General features: G+C 45.7%; 1 protein-coding gene across 1 annotated transcript in view; it reads right to left on the reverse strand.

Moving 5' to 3' along the window:
• The window catches only part of ENDOV (endonuclease V), a 188979-nt gene that overhangs the window by 128150 nt on the left and 33340 nt on the right, over nucleotides 1-27489 (reverse strand). The window contains exon 2 of the mRNA XM_069655187.1: nucleotides 8465-8636. Coding sequence (XP_069511288.1) covers nucleotides 8465-8636 — 172 coding nt within the window. The remainder of the gene's footprint in view (nucleotides 1-8464; nucleotides 8637-27489) is intronic.

Genomic DNA, 27489 nt, shown 5'->3' on the forward strand with positions numbered 1-27489 from the left:
CATGTGCTTCACACTATATGTTCTAAAAACTACTAAATGCAAAGTTGGTGTGTGTGTGTGTGTGTGTCTCAGAGTGATGCCATATGAAAGTGTTCTTGTGTTCTGGCCAGCTGCCATGTAACTCAAAGATATGGTGTCATGAGCTGTCACACAATGTGCTGTGTGCTTTTTATGAAGTATGATGCATGCAGAAATGTGGCGCCATGCATATTTTCTGTAATCATGTCATGCAGACAAAGATTGGTAAGTATGGTGTCATGTAGTGTGCTGCGGGTTGTGCTCAGACGTGGGGCAATGTGCTGCATCCTCTCTATGGAGTGCAGTGCATGAAAGCAATACAATGTTATGTGCCACAATGCTGGCAAAAGGCAAAATTATAATGCACTCACTGCCTATATTATGTGAAAAGCAAAACTGTACTACTGTGTGCTATATTGTCACCTCTTGACAGTTAGCCTAAACTTATGAGCCGTGCTACTGTGCTCGTGGCACGTGGTCCTTACGTCACTGCCAAGGTCCTGATGCCATGTTAGATCTTTCTCAGACGGTACATGCGCTCCAGTGGGGGGCGATGCACCTGCATCTGAACAAAGCTGCACCCTGTAAGTATAGGTTGTCCTATTGTTTGCAAGTCAGTCCTTAAAGCTCCCCAGTATGCACCTGATTATTAGCAGGTAAATAGGTATCATTGGGTTGCAATGCTTCTTTTGCTAATTCCATCTGACCTCGGCTCTCCGCCCATCATTAACCATCTTTGTGTATCGCGCATTTTGTTTCTACTGGCTCATGTGAAGTTACTGACAATCTCAATGCATTTGTCATCCTGGAGAAGAATGACACGTTATATTTTATAAGTGAAATACACCATTCATGCCCCTAAAGTAAACATTTCAATACGCATTGCCTTCAATGACTCCCAGACTCCAAAAGATGATTCAAGGCTTTTTATTTTCTAATTGTTAAGATATTAGCGTTGTTATTTATTTATTTTATTGTTTGCTTTTTAGGCGTTTATATAATAAGAAAATACTGTTTCAAAGCACCACAGGGCAGGGAGGGAGCAGGGGAGGGAAAGACACAATATTTAAGAACAGAGGGGAAGAACCTACTATGCCTTGTGAGTATTCAGAACGTTCAAGTGAAGAAAGGAAGAGGAAAGGTGGTGAGTGCTGGGGAGTCCGAGCTCGAGGGTGAGCCATAGATGAAGTGTTAGAAATGGTGAGTGCTACACGGCCTCGGCCGTGCGAGGTGTAAGTGCGAGCCTCCAGAGTGGAGGGTGTGCAGATGCTAAATTCTGTGGATAGACAGGAGCTGGGAAGAATTGGTGTGGGATGTCAAGGCCCAGAGGATGCATAAGGGCCAAGTACACTGATTCAGCAACTGTGGGATTAGCAGAGGAGAGATGGAGTGAAATAGGAGGAAAGAAGGAAGCTCTTAATGAGCTTCTGGAATTTGAGAAGATCCTACTCTTGGCGCAGGGGGGGGAGGCTATTCCAGAGGAGGGCGACTGCAGAGGAAAGTATGCAACCCCCTGCCCTCTGTTTAGCAAAATGCTTTACACACAGAGAGTTGGTGCCAGCAGAACGAAGTGGTCTATTATGGTCAGGGAGCGGGCTGGGTACACATGTGGGCTTCCCTCTCTCAAACTCCCATGGGCTCCGTCTACCCCAACCCATGCGAGTCTAAAGACCAAGTTTTCCAGCTAGCAATCGGTAATACAAAGTATCTAAGGCTAGCTGTTGGTGAGTGCCTAAAGGTAAAAAGCATTATCTATCACGCTACCTCTGAACATTTCGTAGGGATGCCCTACGTCACCAGGTATCTCAACAAGAAATGATATTTCTGGTGTACCAATATCGGACACTCTGATTTACTATGTCCCTACATTGATCTCTTTCGATCCCCTCGCTGTTCTTACTACTCCTTCTCCCCTCTGATCTCACTCCCTCCAATCTTCCCACTCTCTCTCTTCTGTCCCGCCAATGTGTACACTCTCTCTACTCTTTCTTCCTCTCCCTTCTCCTCACCCAACTCTGCTCTCCCCTCATCACTGTACTGTCCTCTCCCCCACTCTACTCTATTGTCATAGCCTTTCTACTATCTGCTCTCCTCTCCCCTCTACTCTACTCTCACACCCTTTCACTCTCTCTGCCACTCCTCTTGCTCTCACTCAATCAACCTACTACTCTATCAATATCTCCTTTCATTTGCAGCCTCACAATCAGGTACCACTCTCTCTCACCTGCAACAAACTCCAGCACTAGCTATGCAATGCTCTGCTCCACCCTCATTCCTCTTTCTCTGTCTGCCTTCACTCCACCTGACGTCACCCGTGCACCCCTCACTCCTTCTGGCTTTTGCTGATTTTTATACCCTTGACTTCCTTCACGGTCCCTTTGCTCCCCCTTCCATTGGTTATCCTGCTCATCTGCTCCTCTGACTCTTCTGGCCAATCTGGACTTACTTTAGTTGAGTTTGAACAGAAAAAGAGGCCCAATCACAGCGTTCAGTTCACATTCTGCGTTAAAAGAGAGACTGTTGCTCTAGGTCGATGGAGTCCACACTGGAGCATTCAAAGAGGCCATAGGCAGAGGATAGAGGGATGGGTTCAGAGAGGAAGTTGCTAGGATTGACCTTCTACTTGACGATTGGCTACTGGTAGGAAAGCAAGGGGTCAGGAATTTTACTGAATTGCAACCAAGATTTCCTTATAATTCAGAATGTAATTGTCGCCTGAGACTAGACAATTAAAGCGCAAGGGACAAATATTGCACTAGTTGGTCTGAACATATATGAGATGGTCCTTTTTAGCCAAATAGATCCTTCCCGGAGTTCGAATGTGGACTTCCCACTGAGGAAGCCATAAACTACCCTGTTTCATGCTGCAGAATTCTAGTGGGGTCTGCCTTTCACAACAAGATGACAGGACCCCCAGTCCCTCCTCTGCTGTCTGCTGGGAGTAGCCCCAGTGTTCGTGAAGATATTGTTGGAGCGTGCTGCCGCTGATATGGAATAAGGGATGGGGGGCCATGTCGCTCAGTCCTCGCAGGAAGAGGAAAAGAGCTGTGAATTAAAGGTGAAAAGAGTGGGTGGCCTATGGAAGGGAACGAGGAAGCGGATGGGAGTGGGAGGTAGAACGCTTTTGGAAGGGGTACAGGAAAGCATTTCATTTTTATAGGAAGGAGCAGATGGAAATGGAGAGCAGATTTTCCAACTGAAAAATGTGAGTGATCCCGGACAAATCTCTTTATGTCAGCAAAGCCTGGTGAGGTGAACATGATGTTTCCATCCGGAGGCATACCCCTAAACACACAACTATAATAGTAGAAAACGTAAACAAGATGGAACATTTGTCCAGAATATTCATCACTGTCGCACTTGTGACAGAAATGAAAGCCTCTGACATTACGCTCCACCTCCATGCCCCCTACCCAGCTCCATGCCCCCTACCCAGATGCCCTCTGTCAATCTTGCCCACATTGCAATGCTAGATGTAAGGAAAAGAGCAGAGTGATTATGCCCTGCTCCAGTGCAATTCTTCTCACCAAAACCCATGCATTTCCCATTCTAACTCACTAGCAAAAACCACTAACAGCCCCTCTAATGAGGTGACAACCCCATGAAAGAGGTAACAGGTGTATACCATTCCTAAACTTGTTTTACAGAATAATTTAAACATACATTATTTTATCATTTGATATATATGTAATCACATTATACTTGACAATGTGCATTGCAGCGCGGCTGTGCTATATGCACTCATGGTCGAGCCTAAAAACAAAGTATTTCATGTCCACAGTTCTCTTGAATAAATACACCTCTCTAATGTTAACAATTCCCAACTATTGATTGGTAAACCGTCAGTCATCTCTAGGCAGGTCAAGTAACCTGGACCTAAAATCTGAGCTCTGTCCATCTCTTCCCTATAGGTGTACTCCTTATTTTCTGACTTGGTTTTACATAATCTATACAGGGCCTTGGGAGGATCCGGTGCACGTTCTTCGGCCATAGAAACACAGAATATAAGTAACATTCCGTTTTAAGCACAGACAATCTCAGTACTTTGAATGTTATGTTAATGCCATTTATGGCACGCATCGCTGCCATTTTCATAGTCTCCCGGTGCTCTGGCGAATCTGAAATAAAAGAGGGATTGGAGGATAGGTTTGTTAGTGAGAGGGGAGCGAGAGCACAAGAGGGCTTTGCTGTTCTGTTGGTAGTTTCAGTTTAGAAGAACCAGGCACTGTTTGTGGGTTTGCATCTAAGTGATATGGGTTGGTGGGTGTTGGGTGCCTAAATCAGTATGTGTAACATCAATACACACAGCTTCACATAAATCATCAATCACACATCTTGAAACTCTTCCTCTCCTGTGTGCCTGTAGCATAAGGTGGATTGACTATGTTGTGATTGTGAGTTTTTGGTGGAAGTCTGGAGTTTTGATGTTTGGTGTCAGTATGGAATTGTCGTTGCCATGTGTGGGTGTCATATTTGGTTGGTGTGTGGTGTTTGTGTGCATACATATGGAGAGTTTAAGTAGTGTTAGTGGGAAGAAGGGTATGATCATTGTGCCATTCTTGCATTGCTTGTTCGACGTTTAAGCTGAAATTCAATGTCCGGTGGTCAACAACATCAGATCTCTCTTTACCGGTAGGCCTATGCGCTACATTAACATGAACTTGGAATCCCCCCAGTACTTTGTAGTGTACATCTTGGTATTGAGGCTGCATGCTACTCATAGATTATGACTTGGCGTTTTAGGTGGCGTTTTAGGTCTGCAAATAAAGTCATGTTTTTAGTACTTTAAAGAAGGTCAGGTGTTCCTCTATTGTGTGCATTTCCTTGGGAAGCGAGTTCCAGAGTTTTGTTGAGATGATTGAAAAGACTAATCCGACATATTTCTGTTCAACTCGTATATCATTGCTAGATATCAAAGTTATTTTTGATATATAGATGTAGATTTTTACTTGCAGAAATTCTGCTCCTTGGCCGTGAATTGCTCTGTGGACGATGAAGTGTGTTTTGAAATGGATCCTTTTCTTGATTGGTAGCCAGTGTAGGCATTTTAGCGTGTGCGATTTGCCGAGTCTGAGGAGGAGTTTTGCTGCTGTATTTTGCATTTGTTGCAATTTTTTGGTGAGGTATTCTGACATTCCAATGTGGATGCTGTTGGCTTGTCTATTCTTCACATGACGAGGGAGATGACGGCAAGTGTTTTGTGTGCGAACATGAGAAAGGGTACTAGCCACAGGATGGTGTGAAGATGGAAGGAACATTTCTTCACCACTGCGTTGAGTTTGGGTTCCAGTGTAAACTACTGGATGCGTCCAGTCTGTTTCCAATTTCAGTGGGCCATGGTATATGCTGTTGCAAAGAGAGATTATTGGGTGTGGTCATAATTTCAGTTTTGCCCATGTTGAGTTTCAAGCTGTTGCTACTCATCCATCCATTGATTGATTAATGAGATGCAGTCCATACGGGTTTGGATCCATGTTCTCATTGGTACTGATTTTGTAGATGAGTGGAGTATCATCTGCATAGTTGTAGCATGTGAGTCCATGACTTTGATGATTTTCATGAGTGGGGTCATGTAAATGTTAAAGAGAAGAGGTGAGAAGGAGGAGCTTTGTGGAAACCCACAGGTGGGTGTGCCTGCTGCTGAGCTGAAGCGTGGGAACCAGGTGGTTTCTGTACTCTCGGTCAGGAAGGATTTTATCCACTGTACTGCAGTGGTGCTTATCCCCATTTCTTGAATACTTTTGAGGACGGATGCCTGGTCGACTGTGTCAAAGGCAACTGAAAGGTCTAAAAGTATCAAGGCAGAAATTCTGTTGGTGCTGAGTTCCTTTTTAGGTCACCCCAGATGGAGAGTAATGCCATTGCTTAAAACAAAAATGATATATATTCAGTGTTTCTTTGGCCTTAGAACGTACACCGGATCCTCTCAAAGGATTATTTTTGCAGGCACTGTGTAGATTCAGTTCCTCTTATTGACCTGAAGCCAACTTGGTCCTGGTCCAGCAGGTGGTTGGTTTCTACGTTTGTCAGGATCTGTCTACATACGTATATTTCTACGACTTTGGCTTGGTAAGGGAAGTTTGATACAGGTCGGTAGTTGTGCTACTTAGCTTGCAGTCACTCTTTACTTAATACACTTTGTTAAATACTAGTTTCAGTATATATATATATGTCTACAATCTGACTTTGTGAGTCATATGTACTTAACGCCAGTCTCCACTCTGAAAAGTGAAGCCTTGCTGCAGTAAGGACTCAGTTGACGGGATTGCCCTTGTGCATTACAACAGAGGATCATGCTGTGCACCCCCCGCCAGTGATATTTCGTAAAACACTATTACTGAGCTTACCTTCACAAGCAGCTATGACCAGCTTTGGAAATACAAAGGGACAGACTGAAGTAGAGCTGCCTGTTTTCTCACTCCTATGTTCAGCCGTGAACTACTTCAGTCTTTTGTGCAGTACTTAACTTCAAGATAACAATATTTAAAACTGACACATTTACCTCATTTAACAGCCAGGTCAGGGACCAAATTGCTGAGTGGTAACTCTTCCAAGGATGTTAGAAATGTGTTCATTTAATGGCATTCTATTTTAAGTGCTTTTTATCTACGCATGGCAGTAAAGAGTTCTGCATGTTCATTTCATGGCTTGCTCAGGTGCCCCATGGCATTATTGGGATGATGGGTTTATAAACAGATTCTCAGTGTTCCGAGTCAACATAAATATTTCTTCACCACTCAAAAAATATACCTGACAGGGTGGTGCCAAAAGAGGATACACAGAGTCGGGAATGGGACACAGCATCTGGGCTCTCAGAAACCAACAATATAAAATGAACAACTGTGGGTTTCCAGCCCTCGCCATACGAGACTGCGGCGTTCTGTGGCAGAATCAAGGCGTGGGGGAATGCAGGCAAGATACAAGTCCTCCCATTGCAGGAAGTCATGCAATGATACCAAAAAAAGAAAATCCTTCCATGTAGTGCAGGTTGAGCCATCCGTGGAGGCCAGCACAGAGAGTAGCCACGGTCAGTACAGCAGAGTAGAGAACCACCCAACAATATAAAAGGGGACACTGTCAACGAGATAATTACAGTGGCTCATTGAGGGTACTAAAAATTACTGGGAAGTTAGAAACCTTTTAATTAGCAGAGTAATCTGCGAGACAAAGATACCATAAATCCCCTAGTTGGCGAGTCAAAGCCACTTAATGTGATGATGCCAACATGTGGAAAAAGGCATAAGCCTTTGAAATATGCAACAGAAAAAAGAAATAAATAAATACAGGATTGATGAAATGGTTCATTACAACTCACGAGATACCTTTGGTTAGGAGGTAAGTTGGCAATCCTCCCCTCAATGTCTCTTGCTCCCATAGGAATCTGTGAATTGCTAGAGGAGGCCTTACCCAAAGGAACCGCCAACATGTTGTGGCTGGAGCCAGGACCAGGGATTTATGGCTTCTTGGCACCCAGAGTTCCAACAAACGAACCTTTCCGCAGGTATAACAAATATGTCTGGGCCAGCGCATAGTCAATTTAGCAACCTCAGAAAGATAGAGGGCCTAGTTAGCCCTGTTGGTATTCCATCCACTGTTCTGTAACCTAAGCACAGGGATCAGAGAGGAGTGCTTAACACTGAGCCATCTTACTGGCTCCTGGCTTCATAAACACCCTATTCTTCACATAGAAGGGTGATCTTTACACAGGAGGGAGCATGGATTCAAATAACAATACATACTAAAGTTATTCATTCGGAAACAGAAGATACTTAACATCTTAAAACAGACATTTATTTATACTTCCTCCTACAGCACTCAGACAAGCAACAATCTCCAGACAAGCGCGCAATCAAACACAACTCAAGAACTAAGGGCCCAGACGGAACACAATGGCAAAGTGAAACCTTTTGTACTGAGGGAGATAATGCTCACCTGTTTGCCATCCCAGGTAGGACTTTACTTGTACGGAAGCAAACCACTTGCGCCTTGATATATTATGCTGTACGCCAACCAGGAACCAACCGCACAACGGACGTAGGGTATTTAAAAGCCTGAGACAAATGAACACACACTTTCCATATCTCTGTAAATAAGTATCCAAAAGGGATGTACCAATATGTCTTGAACTTGATATTACAGATACTTAAGTAAAAAGCCAAACAAACAAAAAGCATATAAGGTGTAACTTGAAAACAAGGCAAGTAAAAGGATCAAATGATTCCGTTAGCTTGAAACTGAAACAAACAGTCCAATTTCATATCTGTAAAAGCACATTTTAAGAGACACTCCTTGAATGCAAGTATCTAGCTCATCCTTCCTGGAACGCCTCAAAAAAACAGGACTTCAAGGCTTGGGTCATAGCAGATGTGATGGTCCACAGAGCCAACAAATAAGCACAGAGAAATTAGACATTGATAACTTGCCAACCTCAAACCCAGGATGTTACCTCCAGTTCAGGGTAGCTGAGAACGACAAGTGAGGCGCACGCGTTTACATCATCCCCTTTGATGAAGGACAGGTCCACACCTCCAACTCGCTTCAGCCCAGAAAAGCCATGGTCCCTCTGCCATTCCTCAGTATCGAAGGTGATCACATGAGATTTCAGCTGGCTTTGCTCTCTAGTGGAGATGGGGGAAACATGTAGAAACAAAGCAATAAAAAAAATATCAGGAACAAAAATCACCAGTTACTGCTTGTTCACATTGGGGATTTCGCCACGTGCCCAGAATTAGAAACTGCTGTTTGACATTACTTCTGGGCAACCTGGTGTAATCCACTTGACTTAAGAGAGGGATGGGCTGTCTGCGCTGGAAGAGTCCTTTAGATGGCCAGTGGAGAGAGCTCAGATGGTAGATAATCGGGAAGATCAGTTGGCGGATATGTGGGGAGCGCTCAGTGGGAGAACTCTGTTGATGGCCAGCAGGAAAGTTCAGTTGGTTGCCCAGAATTTGCCCAGTCTGTGGCCAGACGAAGAACGTAGCACAGAACCAGCCAAAGTATCCAGTGGGTGGTCTGTTGGAAAACCGGTCTGAGGGAGTTCAGGAGATTTCACTTGGGAACGGGTGAAATAACTAATTTGGGGTGACTGTGTCTGGTCTGCATTGGGCATGAGAGAATGTTGTCAGTATTATAATATATGCCATTTGTACAGTGTTTAACTGCTGCTGAAGTGGCCTCGTGGCACAGTGGGCAAATCACTGTGCATTACATGACCACATGGCGTTGCTCAAGTGAAACAGCTGGACATTAATGTCTTCTTTCCAGCATTATGAGGGCTTGAAGAATCGAAATGACGACAACAGCACACAAAAGTTAAATGAGACTGCCTTTATGACAATGTGCAACTTTCATTTTTCCACACACCGACCGATTATTGTTGTGCACGATTATTGTTGTGCAAAATGTAGCGGCAGCGACAAGTAAGCAACCCAGCAGAAAGAACGACGCAATCACATCCATCGTCACAAACACACAGCAAATCAACATGAAATCAGAAGGCAATCAGCATTAACAAAGATCGCCATGGAGTTTTGTTGTCAGAGGGTCAACACGAGTGGGTCTAGAAGTTTATAAAGATTGATCTTACAGGGCGCCAATCAGCCTGCATTGACGAATGAGGGGAGGAGAAAAGGTGCTGATAATGGCAAAGCAGGAAGCCATAGAAAGATCTTGCACACGAGAGGGCAAAAACACTGCGAGAAGAACTGCAATAAAGGTAACTCAGAGGCACCAGAAGACATGACAACCAAATAGATGACTAAATCAAGAATAAAACAATTAACTGTGGAGCGAAATCAATAAGCATTGGCAAAGCCAGCTGTTTTGGATTGTGCTAAGGGCCGGGATAGGCCTTTTCCAGGTACTGCCTGACAATAAAAAGAAAATAGCTTGCAAATGGCGTTAGTACCTGGGCATATTAAGGCAGTGCCTGTAAAATGTTCACCTATAGAAGAGCCAAAACGGTTTTACTTTCCAATTCGTGTTTTTATTTTTATTTTTTTAGTCTTTGTTTTCAGTATTTTTCAACTTTAACACATCTTGTTTTTAATACAACGGACATCTTCAAAACAGGTATTTGTACCCCTCCTTCCCGCACTCCTCCCACCCCTGCCCCCGAGTGCAGGTACAATAAAAAACCACGAGGTGGTCGAATGGTCTAGGGCCTCCCCAATATTTCTCCACCTAAGGAACACGTCTCTCAAGCCTAACAAGTTTTCAGGCCCACAATCATTATATCGGGTAAAACATGTTCAAACCTGTCCCTTTAACAGTAGACTCCATCTCCTCCCATCTGATCTGCCCGGCACAACTTTCTCTAAGTATCCCCCCCTTGAACTTCCACAAAAAGGCCAACCATTCCCCTTCCCTTGAAGCTGTAACATCATGCAATGAAGCCGTAACATTCTCCATCAGATATATTTCTCTGGCCTTGTTCACCCATTCCCTTTCAGTTGGCAAGCGTTCCTTTTTCCATCCAATTAGAAAGCAGTCTCTAGCCGCTAGCAACAGGAAGTGGATCATATGTGAAAGGGCTTCTGCCCACCCTCATCTTCCACCAGCCCAAACACCACCAATACTGGGTCCAGATGTCTTGCGAACCCTTCCACTCCCGTGATCCATCTCAAAACCCCCTTCCAGAAGGTCTGCATTTTTTCACAGGACCACCACATGGGTCAATAAGAGGCTCTCGACAACAACCCCGCCAACACTGTGTCCACTGCCGAGAACATTCTGCAGAGGCTCACAGAATCCTAATGACATCTGCATATCTTAATCCAATGCATTTTATATTGGCATGCAATCAACGTCTTGTGGGCTCCCCTACACATTGGCCCCCGCACCGCTTCGTCAATTTCCCTACCCATATCCCTCTCCATATCCCTCTCCAATTATGTTCTGAGGTTTTCTTTACTGTTTCCCTTCACCATCACCAGTGCCCGGTCAAGGGCCAATATCATGCCCCTAATGTCACTATGCTTGTTCAAGACCTATTCCACAGGAGTCACTTTCTGCTGTAACTTATCCTTCCATTTCTCCGTCATCAGGACTCCTTTCCCAAACATCATCTGAACTCCTGTATTGAAAACCCACAGTTGTCCCACTCTTTCCAAACTTGCCCGTACCATCCCTGAAATCTCAGTGGGTCCGGTAACGCATCTCTCACTGGTGGCACCCATAGGTGGCTCAAAGGAGATGGCCACGACGTAACACCCTTCATACCCAAACACTGCCTCCAAATGTCCCATAACACAGCCAAGGACTTTGCTCTATGATCCTTCTCTGGATTTTCTCTCTATCAGAGCCCATAACCGTTCTCTTACTGTGGCCGTTTTCAACATAAAAGTTCCTTAGGAATACCCATTGCTTTTGAGAATCCATCTGCAGGTGAGGTACCAACACCATCAACTGTGCCGTCCTATAATACATATCCAGATCCAGGCAACATACTCCTCCCCTTTTGTTAGGCAAAATTAAGGTGGTATACAGTACCCTCTGTGTTTTCCCCTGCCATAGAAAACATAACATCCTTCCCTTCATCTCCTCCAGCATCTGTTCAGGTATCCTGATTGGCAGAATTTTAAATAAATACTGTATTCTTGGAAGTAAATTCATATTCAGGGCATTAAGCCTCACCATCCAGGAACTGGTTGGCTCACCCCAATTATCCATCTCTTTATACAAGGACTCAAAAAGTGCAGGAATATTTGCCTCCAGAAGCCCATCCAATCACCAAGTCACCTTAACCACAAGATACGCAATATCCTCCAACTGGAGTCCCAGTCCTAGGGGCTCCAAACCGGGCACCTCCCGTTCTGAATCCTCATCGAACGAGAAGATAACCAATTTAGCCCTATTTATTTTAAATCCCGAAAATGACCCCTACTCTGTAATAATATTGAACACAGCTGGGATTGATCTACAACGGTTCTTCACGTGTAAAAGGATATCATCTGCATACAATCCCAGTTAAAAATTCCTTTTTACCCATCCATATACCTTCCAACTGTGGAGAGACTCTGATCCGCTCTGCCAGTAGTTCCAGAGTGATTGCAAACAACATCAGGGACAAGGGACTACCCTATCCGTTTTCTCTATGTAAGCCAAACCGTCTAGACACCTTCCCGTTTACTGCCACTCTCGCAACCGGGGCTACATAGATTGCACAGATCACATTAAGGATTCTACTCCCAAAGCCAAAACTTCAAACAGTGTACATAAACTGACGCCCCACCCTATCAAATGCCTTCTCTGCTTCGAAGGCCAATAATCCGGTTCCATGTAATAATGTGGCCACAAAAATATCGCCATGCAAAAATATCGCCGAAAAATGGTCGTTTTTTGTGGCGACATTATTGCATGGAACATGGGGGGGGACACCCCCGCAACCACCTTTTTTTTTTTGCCCATTTCGCCATATATATGGTCACCCAAATAATATCGCCACAACATTTTCCCGGCGATATTATTTACGGCGTCCATATATGTGGCGATATTAATACCTGATACCAATAATCCTGGATTTTCCCCCTTCCCTCCTGCCCAGTTCATGAGATTGAGTGTTTTATACAATCCGCCCCCTGTCTTCCGTGTATGAATCTCACGTGATCCGAGTGAATCATTATCAGCATGGCCTGTTCGAATCTCGTTGCTAAGGTCTTCATGAAATATTTGGCGTTAACATAAACCAAGGATTTTGGCCTGTACGATGCACACTTTTGTGGGTCCTTTCCCGTTTTAGGGATGACTGCTATCAACGCATGACAGAAGGTGGGGGGAGGCAGCTTTTCCCGTACTCATTATGGAGTTAAATCATTTCACTAGTAATGGGCCAAGGAATGTTACGAATCTTTCAGAAAACCCCACGGAATAAACATCTTCCCCAGGTGCTTTACCCAAAAGGTATTCTAGATTTGACACTTTGAATTTCCTCCTATGTGAAAGGGGCCTCAAAGGCTTGTACCCTCTCCAAACTCAACCCCAGAAGGGGGGTATCCTGTAAATACTGTTCCATATGCCCCTCCTCCATCCCTGGCACAGCACCGTACAGGACCTCATAGAATGGCGCAAAACCCCTAGGCATCTCATTGCGCTCTGAGTTGACTCCTTCCTCCGGCATCTCTATTTCTTCCACCCATCTCTCTGCCCTTTGCGCTCTAAACCGCGCCATCAACATCGAATCTGCCTTATCCCCTTTTTCATAACATTTCCGTTTCAGGAATTGCAGATTCCGGACAAGCTCACCAATGCCTAATTCCTTAAGTTCCCTCCTCTTCCCCTGTATCATCCTCCATTATTGTTGAATTCAGTAATCTGCCTTCCAACATAGCTATCTCCCTATGTAATGTGTCGCCGACCAGTTGTCATTTCCGCTTTCATCTTGCCCTCGTTTTAATCAGCATACCACGCCATGTTGTCTTTGCGGCCTCCAGACCGTACACATGTCTATTCGTGTTTTTAACAGGAATTCGGTGCAAGGAACAGATGCAAATACATATAAATTGCTTTTAAATCCAGTGGAAAAAAGTCCACTTTGCTACATTTTATTACATTAGGTCCTTGTCTACCTTTCAAAAGACTGCTTAGAAATAATATTAGCATCCCCTTAAAAGCACAGAGCTAGTTCAAGGAGAGCTCTAGACTCTGTAGTTTCAGCAGAAAGGGGAAAGTAGCTGGTGGGAATGGCTCTAGGGACTAGCATGGCCATAAGCAGTCAATGGGTGGGTAAAAGCTGCATCTCTCTCCTCACATCCCATTCTCCAGCTCCTCACTTCAAATGCCAATAGCTTTTGTTTACAGTGCAACTAACAGCCAAACTAAAAAGAAATCCAGCGTTCCTTAACATTCATAGAAGAGGGGGGTTCTAGAGAGCACAGTCAAGGTGGCCACAGGCCTGTGAGCTTCCGGGCAATCCAAACCTATCTGGTCTTAATCCTGCTTCGCTCGAGCTGCCGTAGCCTTTGTTTGTGCCCCAATCGAAGTGTGACTACATGGTGGATATTCGAGGAGAGTCAGCAGGTCCATAGTGCTCTGAGCACGGAGTCAGAAACGTTTGCTGCACTGCATGGCATTGAAGGGCAGGCCCCATATTGGAGTCTCTGCACGGTCGCACAGACTATTCATACGACTGGAGCCGGGGAAATCATGAATCCCCCCTGCCACCCATGAAGGGATTTGGACACACGATAAATCCCGCAGCCAGAACACCGAAGCCGGGGAAGTGCTACCTGATGTTACTGTGGGTGTGGGCAGCGACCCAGCGCAGCATTCATTGCGGTGACCACTGAGGCGACCATCCAAAGCAACTGTTAGGTAGAATTCTCATTCAATGGCTAATTTCCCTTACCTAGTAAGTCCCTCAGTGGCTTTGCTGGATTTCTGGAGTACATTTTTTCCACTTGGTAAGAGTGTGAGCTTTTCCCCACTCTTACCCATGTTGTGCCATGTGTATTCCATCTGTTTTTTTGATTGTGGGCTCTGAAGTACACCACTTCAGTAGCCCCCTTCTTTTGTGTGTTACACAGCACCTTCAGTGCAGTGACACAGGGTTGACTTTTAAACTTCCCACCAACTCCATTTCTGGGTCTGACTACTGTCCCCCCAGACTACTGTCCCCCAGAAAAGGGTAAAGTTGCCATTAACTTTACTTAGTCATTTAACCACAGATCCAGTACACCCCATTTTACATGGAGTACTGGAAATGATTAATCCTCAGCCCTTTTTATCTGTACCTCCTAGAGCATTGTTTCGCTCTTTTAACATTTAGACTTGGCTGGTGGCAGTGGTGTCTACCCTAACTTTTCTACCGCGATTATACTATATCAGGCTTGTCCAACCTTTTTGAAAGTGGGGCCGAAGCATTAACTTTTTGTCTCCCGGTGGGCCGGCGAGCTAAAAGTCAACGCCCTCACCAAAAGCAGTATATTAAAAATCGTTGGTGTGTGACCTTTGACACAATAGCGTCACAGGCAGTGATAGCCATGCAGTCCCAAAGATAGCTTTTGGTGTCAGGGACAGTGATCAAAGGTTAGTTTCTTGTGAATTCTTCCAGTGTGTATGTGCTGATATTTTTCTGAAATAGTGGGGGCGACCGAGCGTAGCGAGGGAGCTATAACGATCTAGAGAGGGCTTGGGGGGGAACCCCCACCCAAGATTTTTTTTTCAAATATAGGGCTGAAATGGTGCATTTTACTAGAGGAAAAGTTGCCAAAAAGACATAAGTTTACAATCAGTTCTAAAGGGGAACATGTACATTTCATGTCACCAACAGCAGACAAGAACATTGTAGAGCACAACACATTTTAATGATCAATGTGTCCACAGTGTAAAACAGCACTGTCACTGATGTAACACATTGGCATGCTGGTTGTGCCAAAAATATGCCTCTGTAGCAACATGTCTATGCTGGTTTTTCCCAATTTAGGCCAGCATTGTCCTGTACAAAGCATGATTGATGCTGCCTGAGCATGTGCAGTGTGCCCAATACATATGCCAATTTATCTCTGTAATACACATTCATTACTTCTTTGTTAATGATTGATGCTGCCTGTGCAGTGTGCCCAATACATATGGCAGCTTATCTCTGTAATACACATTCATTACTTCTTTGTTAATGATTGATGCTGCCTGTGCAGTGTGCCCAATACATATGGCAGCTTATCTCTGTAATACACATTCATTACTTCTTTGTTAATGATTGATGCTGCCTGTGCAGTGTGCCCAATACATATGCCAATTTATCTCTGTAATACACATTCATTACTTCTTTGTTAATGATTGATGCTGCCTGTGCCGTGTGCCCAATACATATGGCAGCTTATCTCTGTAATACACATTCATTACTTCTGTAGTAATGAAAGAAGCATAATCCCATTCAAAAGCTAAAATGTGGAAAATTGATCACCCAAAAGTGAACCCAATTGAAGACTACTCCCATTTTAGTCATAGGGCAAAGCAGGAGTTTGTCCAATCCCAGAAAACTTCAATAAAGGTTTTTCATATTGTACCTATTGTGTACGTGTTATGTTTGTGATACCATGCCTCCCCTACACAACACGCCACGCCACTTTGTTAGCAATGATTTTGTCATATAAATTAAGTAGAAAGACGCAGCGATGGGAAAAATGAGCCTAGCAGTGCAAGCTTTCAATTTTCCATCAAACACCAAACTAAATTAATGGAAAACATTTGAAGCAAACAGAACCAATTCAAATAGCAAGAGATGATTGCTGGCCCTTATTCTCGTAGGATGTGCGACAAGAAGAGGAAGGAATAGCAGAACAGGGTCAGAAGAGGAGAATCAAAATCCATCTTTCGGCTGAAATGAATCGTGTATTGAACAATACACCCTGTGTATCTCAGGATGATTTCAGAGAAAGCACTTTTCCACATTCTATGCCTGAAGAGGCATCGGCATGTGCCAAATATCCTGAAGGAGCACAAAGCATTCCACAGCACAGAGAAGTTATATGTAATGCTGAAAGCTGAAAGCACACACATCGCAGCAGTGAGCGCTCAACCCACTGAGCTATCATATTGGCTATAGTAAAATGAGCAATTATTCGGTAGTGGATACCATTAAACTGGTAACTGAGATTTAACAGCAGACCAGTTAAGTTCATCTGCAGGTCTGGTGTAAAGTTGGCCGCATGTCAAGCATGCATACATCTACTTTTCAGGGTTCAGAGGTTGGCAACATAGGGAAAGCAGCGCACTCACAGGACATCCACACCCATACAAATTAATAAATAAAGAATTCGGGTCCACGGACCCGACAACATTGAAACAATAAATAAACAAACCAGGCTATGGCCTGTTACTACCTCTTGTGCCCCCCCCCCCGCAGGGGGCACCAGAGGCAGTAACAGTGCTCCGCCACGGCCCAGAATACATGTTCCCCTTTACAGAAATAAATTAATTAATCAGGTCCACGGACCCGACAAAAATCGAGCAAATAAATAAATAAAGCAGGCCATGGCCTGTACTGCCTCTGGTGCCCCCTCCCAGGGGTCACCAGAGGCAGTAACAGTGATCTGCCACGGCCCGGTTTATTTATTTATTTGCTCAATGTTTGTCGGGTCTGTGGACATGATGAATTTATTTATTTCCGCTATGTTGGTCGGACCCAGCATTGCAGAAATGCATGAATTAATTGGGTCCACGGAGCCGACAAACATCAAGCAAATAAATAAATAAAGCAGGCTATGGCTTCACGGGCCACATGAAATGGCTCGGAGGGCCGCATTGTGGCCTGCGGGCCGTACATTGGACAACCTTGTACTATATAAACGTGGTATTGTTTTAGGCTATTATATTAGCCTTGAACTTAAACCCGCTTGATCAAATACTTTTTCTTTTGGCTCCGGTCGGGTTTATTCAGCATTTCTTTTTGTGAAAGTCCTTCTTGTGTTTTACTTTGCGCGGCAAACCAGGTTTGCCTTCTTTCTTCACTGCCAAGAAGCCCTCCTCTAGGCGCCTGGGTGTCTAGGTGGGCTGAATGTCAGGAAGGGGTGTAGTCACCCCCTGCACAGGGTATCCTAGGAAACCCAAGTCGCACTTTGCCATGATTGGCTGAGGTGGTTGTCCGGGCTGGACAACCCCCCTGCTGCGTGATTGACAGCCAGGCTGTGTGAATGGGCGATTTTCGTATAAAAGGCAGGACTCTTGGGCTAGAAGTCAGAGTCGCCACTGGAACTACAAGGAACCGAAGAGAAGCGGAGAAGAAGTCGGCTTCTGCAACTATCCCGTCCCGCTGAAGCCCTGCTGCAGTCCTAATCTATCTACCCTTCAACGACTGGGGGAGATCCAGTCTAGAGTCTTCTTCCCTTGAGACTGATGGGGATAACCAGCTCATCTTCTTCAGCCAGAGGATCCTCTTCGTGGTCGAAATCGCTGCACCCTGCTGTAGTGGTCCGGATAGCCATCTGAAGAGCCTCTCCTGTTCTTAAGGATCGGACCTTTTATTCGCCGTCGCTGCTGCCGGCCTCAGCCCAGTGTGGTGCAGACCCCTCCAGACATCGTCCTTCTTGCCGAAGCTCCAGGAACCATGGGTGTGCAGGAAACTACCAGGAAAAACTGCCATGGCACCAGCTTCTTCATTGAATAAGGTAATGTGTTCTGCTTGAGGAAATCGGGGGAATCCCTTTTTCTCCTCCTTGTCCTTATCTTCCCTCCTTCTTATAACTTTTGCTTCCTCCATTGACAATAACTAAGTACTCCTGGCTACGTTGAATCGTGAACTGTCCAACTGTGTGATCCTCGACAACAGGAACCCGGTTCCACTTGACACTGGCTCCGGCCTATTGACTCTTGAATGTCTGTCTATCAGTGTTCTCTGATTCTGTCTGCCTTGACAAAAGCATTGCCATGATTTTTGCCCCCAACTCTCTCTGGGTATCTCAGGTGCTAAGTGCGTTTTTGCCCCAGTAACATTTCTTGCCGCGGATACGCGTTTCTTTAGTAAGACCGAACTGTCATTACTGTCAAAAAGTGATCGCAAATGTATTCTCAGTAACGTCTTTTGTTTCACAACACTGGTCCGTTAAAACATAGGGTACTTACCTTGAAGTTATACCGTACAAAGTGAATTGGTTGGGTGTAGTCTATTTTACATGTGGTTTTGAATAAATAGAAGTTTGTGTTAATAACAAATGGTTTAAAAATAAATGTACTTATATTTTTTACATGAAACCTTGAGTCAGTGTTTGCTTGAGTCACAGTAATTGTGGTCCCTTTGTGTAATCTCTGCTACTGCTCATATAGGGCCTCATTACACGGATGGCGGAGAACCATGGCGCTAGTAGCGCCATGGTTCATGCCGGTAAAATACCGGCAACGCCTTGGCGGAAAGGGGAATTACCGCCCCATTTCATGGTTGGCAGGGCGGTAATTCCCCCTTCCACCATTGCCCTTCCCTATTCCCATTTTTGCCCCATAAGGCATAATGGGAATGGGGAAGGCACTAATTACGGTACCACAAATTGCGGTACCGTAATTAGCTCCCTGGGTCCCTTTGCGGGTTGGTTTTTAATGCCTGCAAAAAGCAGGCATTAAATTCCCCAACCCGCAAAGGGACCTCGTAGTAAGGCGGTAAGGATTTACCGGTACCGGTAAAATACCGGTACCGGTAAATCCTTACCGCCATCCGTGTAATGAGGCCCATACTCTTGAGATAAGCCTGGCTGCTCCGCTACTGCTATCACTTTAACATAGTAGTACAGGCTTGTACCAAAGGTAATCCTAGTATTGCCATCTGTGGTCTTAATTGTGTGTAGTGGTCTCTAAGGGCACTGCACAGGATTCTGAACAGCAACTCTGCAGCAGAGACTCCAGATCCACCTTAAACATCTGGGGAGGCCCCAACACCAGCACAGTGAGCTGCAGAGGATGGCCCAACTGTAGATAGCAGTGAGCAGTGGTGAGCCGCTCGTTTTTTCATGGCTGCGTGACACGGCCGATGCACTGTAAAGCGCTACGAGAGACCGGGCACGGTTGCAGACTGATCATCCGCCCACCTAAGCAGCCCTGTGGGAAGAGCCTCTGCATATTGCCACATAAAAAGGAGGAGCAGGAACCATATCCCGCTGTACTATTGTTTGGGTACTGAACTGTGCACCGAGGAGATAGTGAGATCGAGAAGCAAGGACATCACCTACCAGATGTGAGCCGGTGCTCTGGCGAAGGGCCTGCCAGTACAAGATTCACAGTGGGAAAACAATACCTGTGGGGTGCACACAGTGCCCAAGCAACCGCTCCCTTCTACATCCCTTCCGGATACACCGTGGAGTGTGGCTCAGTTAGGGGACACACTCCCAGGTACCATCAGACACAGGCAGCTGCTGCCCACATACAAGGAAGAGGAGCTCAGGGTCGGGGGTATAACAGTGGTCAGATTCCACAGAGCATCGACTGTGCAGGAATATCAGTGCAGATTCACAGCCGGTCCAGATACTAGGCAGGCTCCGCCATAACACAGCAAGCCTGGTCTGGACCTACAAATTGTGCCATGTCAAAATCGCAGAAGTCGGGTAAACAGCAGTCGAAACTGCACTTTGAAACCTCAACTGAGGCCAAAGCACATACACTTGAGGAGGGTGCCTGGGACGGAGCTTCACAACCCCCTGTGTCGGACCCGGGTGGAGTAATCTTGACATTTAAAAGATGCTAGGTCACTTGAAGTACAAGCAAGCATACAATCGCTAGACGGCACGATGGACACCTTGACATGCAAAGAGGATCACATGCAGGTCTGGATAAACATGGCGAATGCCAGGACGAGGTTGAGGTTCCAGTATCCACAGTTGTGGACGAAACCAACACCACAGTGAGAGACCTAGCCATGCTCAACAAGGTGGTAAAGGAATTGACGGAAAAGCAGGATAACCTCGAATCCAGATCCCGGCGGAACAACCTGCGAATTATAGGAGTACCCGAGGCAGCGGACCAGCGCAACATGGAAGCAATGATGAAGAATCTGCTGAAAGATATTCTGGGCAATGAGGATTTCTCAGCGGTGTTCATTGTGGAGAGAGCCCACTGTATACTGAGTGGTAGAAAACCAATCCCTGGTGCACCTGCTCGACCATTAATTCCTCGACTACTGAACTATCAGGACAGGAACCTCGCTCTGCGGAAGGCCAGAGAAAAAGGCTCCCTAAAATATCATGATGCACAGATCCGTCTCTACCCAGACTTCTCGGACAAGGTACAATCGTATAGGAAAACATTTATCGATGTGAAGAGGAGATTCCAAGAAAGGGGCATAAAATACAATTTACTATTTCCTTCTAAGCTCAGAGAAGAACACAATGGAAGAGTGCTGTTTTTCCATACTCCGTAGGAGGCAGAAGCCTTCCTTGAGTCCCTGCCCAGAGTACCGCGCCGCAGAGGCAACAACGAATAAGAGGCTGTTTCCCATAGGATTTTCTGTTTGCAGCCCTGACACACAAAGACAGTCACTACCGCTATCCTCTGGCAGTTGGAGCGGTGTCCATGGACGAGGTTTGCCCGAATTACTGGGTTCTGGTGAGCCACCAAGCGTGAGCATAAGTGCATTACTATGGTGAAGGGGGAGAGGGGTAACTGGCAGGTTGGGGTTGCTGGTGGGGGTGGGTGGGACTATCGTTGGGGTGCACAGTGGATTCACAGGCTGTTCCACCTCCCTGAACAATGGACTGATGTAGCGTCGCAACCTATGCAACCAGAGGTACTGTGGTTGTGGGGATTGTACGGTACCAACATGGCCAGGTCCCTTAGGAGGTTGACATGGAACGTCAAAGGCTTGAACTGCCCATCCAAATGCCATAGTGTGCTTTTGGATATGCAGTGCCACTAAATCGCTGTGGCGTTTCTTCAAGAGTCTCACCTAACCCCAGGGGTTGAACCAAAATGTGGGCGTGTTTGGGATTGCCACCACTACTTCTCATCCTACTCTTGGTACTCCCGGGGGAGAGGAGGGTGTATCCTCTTGCATAGTTCTGTTGGGTTTCATCTGATCTCTCTGTCTAAGGACGGGAGAGGCCTGCTAGTGCATGGAACCATACAGGGCCAGCTATTCATCCTGGTCAACTACTATGGCCCCAATCAAGATTCAGTGAAAGCCCTGGGGTGGGTTGACCATCAATTAGAGAGGATGTCACCCAGGGAAATCATTTGGGATGGGGATTTTAATGCAGACATGGATCAAGGACCAGGATAAAACTGGGGTAGGCCGCCGACCATTGCCAAAGATGACATGCAAACTATGAGATATATGTTGGGCCTGGGAGGTAACCGATGTCTGGAGGATTAGACATGCAGAGACAGCAGAATACACGTTTTATTAATCAGTCCATGACTCTGCCTCCAGGCTGACTACTTCTTGGTCTCGGACACACAGGTGGGTAAGGTTTCCGAGGTGGCCATCCTAGCACGCACACTGTCAGATCATGCCCCGGTACTACTGGCCCTGGAGGTACCGGGTCGAGGGGGCGGGAGATTGCCGGGATGTTTAAAAGTGACGGGCTTGTAAGCAGTGCTTTTCGCGGTGGGCCTACCAAGGCTATAGATACCCTCTTTGAGCTAAACATGGGGACAGTGCAGTCATACATGACATTGTGGGAGAGTTTTAAATGTTTTATTAGGGGGAATGCATCTCAAAGGAAGCTGGGGTGCTCAAACTAATCAGAATATAACTAGCGGAAACCGAGGTTCATGTACAGAAATTGCAAACAGCGACACCGACACCCACGCTGACGGAACAGGCCGAGATTAAAATACAGCTGCATGCGTTCAGAGAATTAGCACTAAGGGAAGTGAAGTTTCTCCTGGGGAAAGCAGCAGTGCGGGAGTATGGGGAGGGGCATCGCCCTGGTAGATTGTTGGCAAGAACTGCAAGGACAAACACGCCTAAGAGTCAGGTTATTTCTATCAAGAAAGACCAAGGGGTAGAATAATTTGGTGATTCTGATATTGTTCAGGAGTTCTACACATTGTATAGCCATCTATACTCCTCCTATATACAGGTCTCACAACCAGGAGGTAAACAACTATCTAGATCAAGTGGCGCTGTGCTGGTGTACGGATGAGGAGAGAGAGTGACTGGTCCGCCTCCTCTCAATGAGAAGCAGAAGTGGTGGTGCTGCAGAAACAGGATAAAGAAGCAGACGACTGCTTCTCTTACCAGCCCATAACCCTTATTAAACTGTCGAATAAAATTCTGGCCAAAATACTAGCATCCAGACTTGCACCGCTGATGCATAGATCAGTGAAGGCAGTCCAGTCGAGATTCATACCGGGACGCCCCACCTCTTACGGGTTGCGCAGAATGTTTGGATTGATGTCTGCGGTGCAGCAAGATGATTCAATAGTGGCGGCACTCCTAGATGCCACGAAGGCATTCGATACTATAGAATGGCCCTTTATGTTTGCAATACTACGCAGGATGGGAATGGGGGCACTTTATCTCCTTGGTCTCGTTTCTTTATACACTGCCTAGTGCCAGAATCAGAGTGAAGGGCTAACTCACACCCGTTATTACATTGGAGAGAGGCACGCGACAGGGTTGTACTCTCTCTCCGCTGCTGTTCGCCTTGGTGATCGAACTCCTGGAGGAGATAATCAGAGACTGTCAATTCCACAGAGGTGTGCAGCTATGTACAGACAAGGTAATTGTCTCTCTTTACTCGAATGACATGGTGCTCTATGTCAGGGAGCCGCAGCATAATCTAGACCCGATCATGGCAGATGTAATGGCATTCAGGGAATGCTCCCAGTTAATAATGAATGCCACAAAATTGGTTATTTTCCCACTGAAGAGTGACACCGCCGTTTTGTGGACGGGTATGGCTTCCAGTGGCAACTACGCAATATCCAGGGATACATATTTCTCGTACTCTGGGGGACCTATATAAGCTCAATTATTTGAGAGCATTGGGGCAGGCTGAGACGGTGGTGGATAGGTGGATGAACTTACCACTTAACCTCTATGGCAGAATATCTCTGGTTAAAAAATGGTACTACTGCCACGCTTTCTATAAGTGTTTCTCAATGTACCTCTGCCGTTACCAAGGGAGTACTTCCGGGACTTACGATCTGTGATACTGTGGTTTATCTGGGCAGGCAAACAAGCCAGAGTTTCATGAGAAAAATTAGAGGCACCCTAGATGAGGGGGGGCTCAAGCAGGTTCGGGGACCTGGCGGACAGAAGGCATGTGGTGGTGGAGACGGCACGGACATCTCAATTCCTTCTACGGTCAATTATTCTGACGGCACCTGAACGGGTCTAAAGCAACCAACATGGTGGAATTGACATGCAGAGCGTGTGCTCGTATTGAGCATAAAACAAAGGTGGGATGTTATTTACTCCCTGACCCTGCCAGTTACCCACATACCAGGAATCCTGCTGACCAGTGACTTATAGGAAACGTGTGAATGTGACCTGCTTTCGGGACCTGCTACCGGACGGACAGTTCATAACACTGGAGGCGCTGGGGAGCAGGAGGAGTTCTCACACACCTGGACGTATTCCTATATTTCCGATTAAGGGAATCTCTGAAACAATCCTTTTCGACCTTCCCTAGGAAACCGGAAACAGCTCAGATATTGGGCAAAAGGCTCAGCAGGGTTCAAATGGGCAAGGGGGTATCTACTCTGTACAGCATGTGCCTTGACTCCAAATCGGGGGAGGGAACCGCTCATCGAATAAAGTGGGAAAGCTCACAAGCTCACTGGGTAGCACAATACCGGACGAGACGTGGAACTATTGCTGCAAAGAGACGAGGAAGGTAGCTCTTAACACCAGATTTACACTAATTCACTTTAAATATCTGCATCAATTCTACTATACACCATCCCAAGTGCACAGATTTTTCCCAGACACCCCAGAGAATTGTGCAAGATGTAGCGCCGCACCAACCGATTTCCTACACTTGGCATGGAGCTTCCCCACAACACTACTTTTTTGGGAACAGATCTTTGAGACGCTGAGTGAGATAGCGGGGGAGAGGGTGGGCTTGGAGCCGCTAACTGCATTACTAGGCTACACCACATGGGTCCCAAATAAAAATAAGGAAACTAGTTGGCCTGCTTTTGCTCCTGGCTAAGCAACGGGTTGTGATGGTGCGGGGAGGATCCCACCCCTAGAGCAGTGGCGAGAGGATATCCTGAATTGCAACGAAATGGAGACAGAATATGGCAGCTTGACTCATCCCCAGGCCCGACCTACAGAAATATGGGGACCATATGTACACTACCTGATTGCTCGATTCCAGACACTGAGTGGTGATTTTCTAACCTGCCCCCAATAACTCTGAACTGGTTGTTGGAGTACTGTAAGGGGTCGACCCAAAGGAGGGGGGTACGCAGGAATAGAAGCTGTAACCTGCTATTGATAATGCACAACCCGAAGCCGCGGCGTGAGCTGCATCGATTCTACAGCTGAGTAGCAGGGATAGATTGGGATACACAGGGGAGGGGACACAAATTGAACCACCATGCTGTTATTGTTCAGGGGTTAGGGGATTTATTTTCTCTTATGTATGTTTATGTTGCAAAATGCCAATAAAAGGGTTTTAAAATATAATAAACATTCATAGAAGCACTGGATTTCATCACAAGAATCAATGGGTGAAAAATTAACCAGATTCAGTGTGGCAGAATGTCTTCACAACGATAAAAAGAACGAAAAAGCAAAAAGCATGCATAGGCAAAACAATTGACAACATAACCTAAAAGGTTTTCCCAAAAATGTCCTTAAATTTAAGTCCGGCCAAAACTCTGAGCATGACAGTGTTCTGCTGTACCTAATCAACCAAGAAATAAACAAAGCAAACAAACAGGAAAAACACATGGCAACAAAGAGTGTAAGCAGTGATGTTCTGCCAAATGCAACTCTTAAGTGGCTTACAAACTGATTGCCGCTAGTGGGCCAGGAGAAGGAAAGTGATGAAAGAAGACATGAAGAGACGTAGCAGGTATGAAACGATATGTGGCGAATCGATTTATGCCCTACAGGAGTACAAGGATGAGTAGAGGCTAAAACATCCACTCAGCCCTCACATTTCTACAAACCAAGAGCCAAAAAAATCATAAAGGTAAAACAGGCACAGTCAAGAGATATACCTCCTTCGCCTTTTGTGGAAGCGTGTACCAAGAAAAAGCTATTCTCTTAATAGGGTTGTGAACGTGATTCAGTTGCAACAGTCCAAAATAAAGTTATATCGATTCAAGGTTCGATATAAATATATACACATTAAAGACACCATGTACAATAATAACTAACTAGAAAAACACTACACTAAACACGGAGGAAAGGACACAGAATAAGCAAAGATAGTAGATACAGCATTCTGGGTTATGAATCAGGGGTGAACATCAAGCAAAAGCAACAATGTTCTTAAAAAATGATATGTACTTGTGTTCAGAAAAAGGATTCAAAGTGACCTAACTAGTCTCTAGGGCCCAAACATGGATCAAGTGGGCAGTTAGCAGTCAATAGTCCCTTCTTTTCAGCTCTTCGTGGTTCAGCAGCACCGAAATGCACTTCTTGACTTTGTGGCGTTCGGGAGAGCAAAAGGCGGCAACTGGGGGTTTTGCTGGTTCAAATATGTTGAACAGTTCTTAAAACATGCTCCAAACAGTTCAATGGTGGAAAACATTAGGATCCCGCTGTCTTAGTTTTCAGGGTGCTGTGAGCCCATATCCATGGGCTCAGGGACCAGAGTAGTCCTTTTCTCATGCTCTAAAACATGGGGGGAGGCTGGCACACATATGCATGGGTCCTCCACCACTGCGAGGTCCTGGGTACCATCATGGCTGGCAGAGAGGCAGCTCCATTACCAGCAACAGATCAACCCCAAGGGTCGCTGGGGATGGTTTGGGGACAAATCTGGTCTCTGCCTTGTAACACCTACCTTCATCTCACAACTGGAGGACTTTAGAAAAGACTGCACTCTCAGCAGGGTCCAGTGAAATCTTCTCAAGTGATGATCCAAACTTGCTTCAAGATTATTCCCAAGATGACTAGAAGATGTGGTTGGAGACCCCTTCTTTTATATATAAATGTCCCCATGTGACTGGACTAAAGCTAGCCCACTTTAGGGTTCCAATCGCTGCTCTTGATATGTGTGGGCTTAGCCCTATGATGTTACACCCAACTTGCTTTACTCCAGAGGAGGTGGAGGGGACAGAAAAGAAAAAGAGAGGCAGAGAGAATCAAGATGGCAGAGCCCTCCCAGAACTGTACAGAGCCCTCTCTGTTTATCCTACCTCCACCCCCTCTCCGTCTCAGTAGGATCATAGGTCTTTAGAAATGCAGCCCCCATGGTGTGAGGCCTGACTCTCTGTGAACAGGTGTGCCTCTTGGTGTCTGTTCTAAGGCCAGCGGCCTGTGGAGTGGATGGCTGTCCTGTAGGAAACAGAGTTAACTGCCCTTAGAACAAAGAGAATCAATTCCCCAAGACTACAGTTCTGTCAGTGGACAGGGGTGGGTCTTGTCTGGGAGGAATACACATTTATTCTTGGGCCGCTTATTGTAACCCTTAAGCAAGCCTTCTTAAGTATCCTTATAGCGCCTTGATGCCTGTGGGCTGTAGTGCGCTCTACAAATCAAAAAATAAAAAATAATAAATAATCCTTCAATGGCTAAACTGGGCCCACAGGGCTGGAACACGCAAAATCAAAGTGGATGTGGCTATAATAGTTATGAGAATACCATCCATCATACCCTAACTCAGGTATAGTTTTTGTTTAAAAATGATTCTGTCACTTGGACGTAGATCCTTTATTATAGGGTTTTTGGAACAGGGGTGCATATTTTAAATGCAGCCCCTGCGCTGCAGAGACTTGGATGTCACTGCAGCTGTCAGGAGGGCATCTGTGACCTCTGAACCTGTTCTGTGCCATTTGTAGAGCAGTTGGCATGGAGCTTATGACAGGGGAATCTGATTAGCAGATTTCCCTTTCAGTGATGGAATTACCTTCTTCTCTTCTGAGAGC

This window comes from Ambystoma mexicanum, chromosome 3q, assembly GCF_040938575.1.
Source record: "Ambystoma mexicanum isolate Mex_15411 chromosome 3q, UKY_AmexF1_1, whole genome shotgun sequence".
NCBI lineage: Eukaryota > Metazoa > Chordata > Amphibia > Caudata > Ambystomatidae > Ambystoma > Ambystoma mexicanum.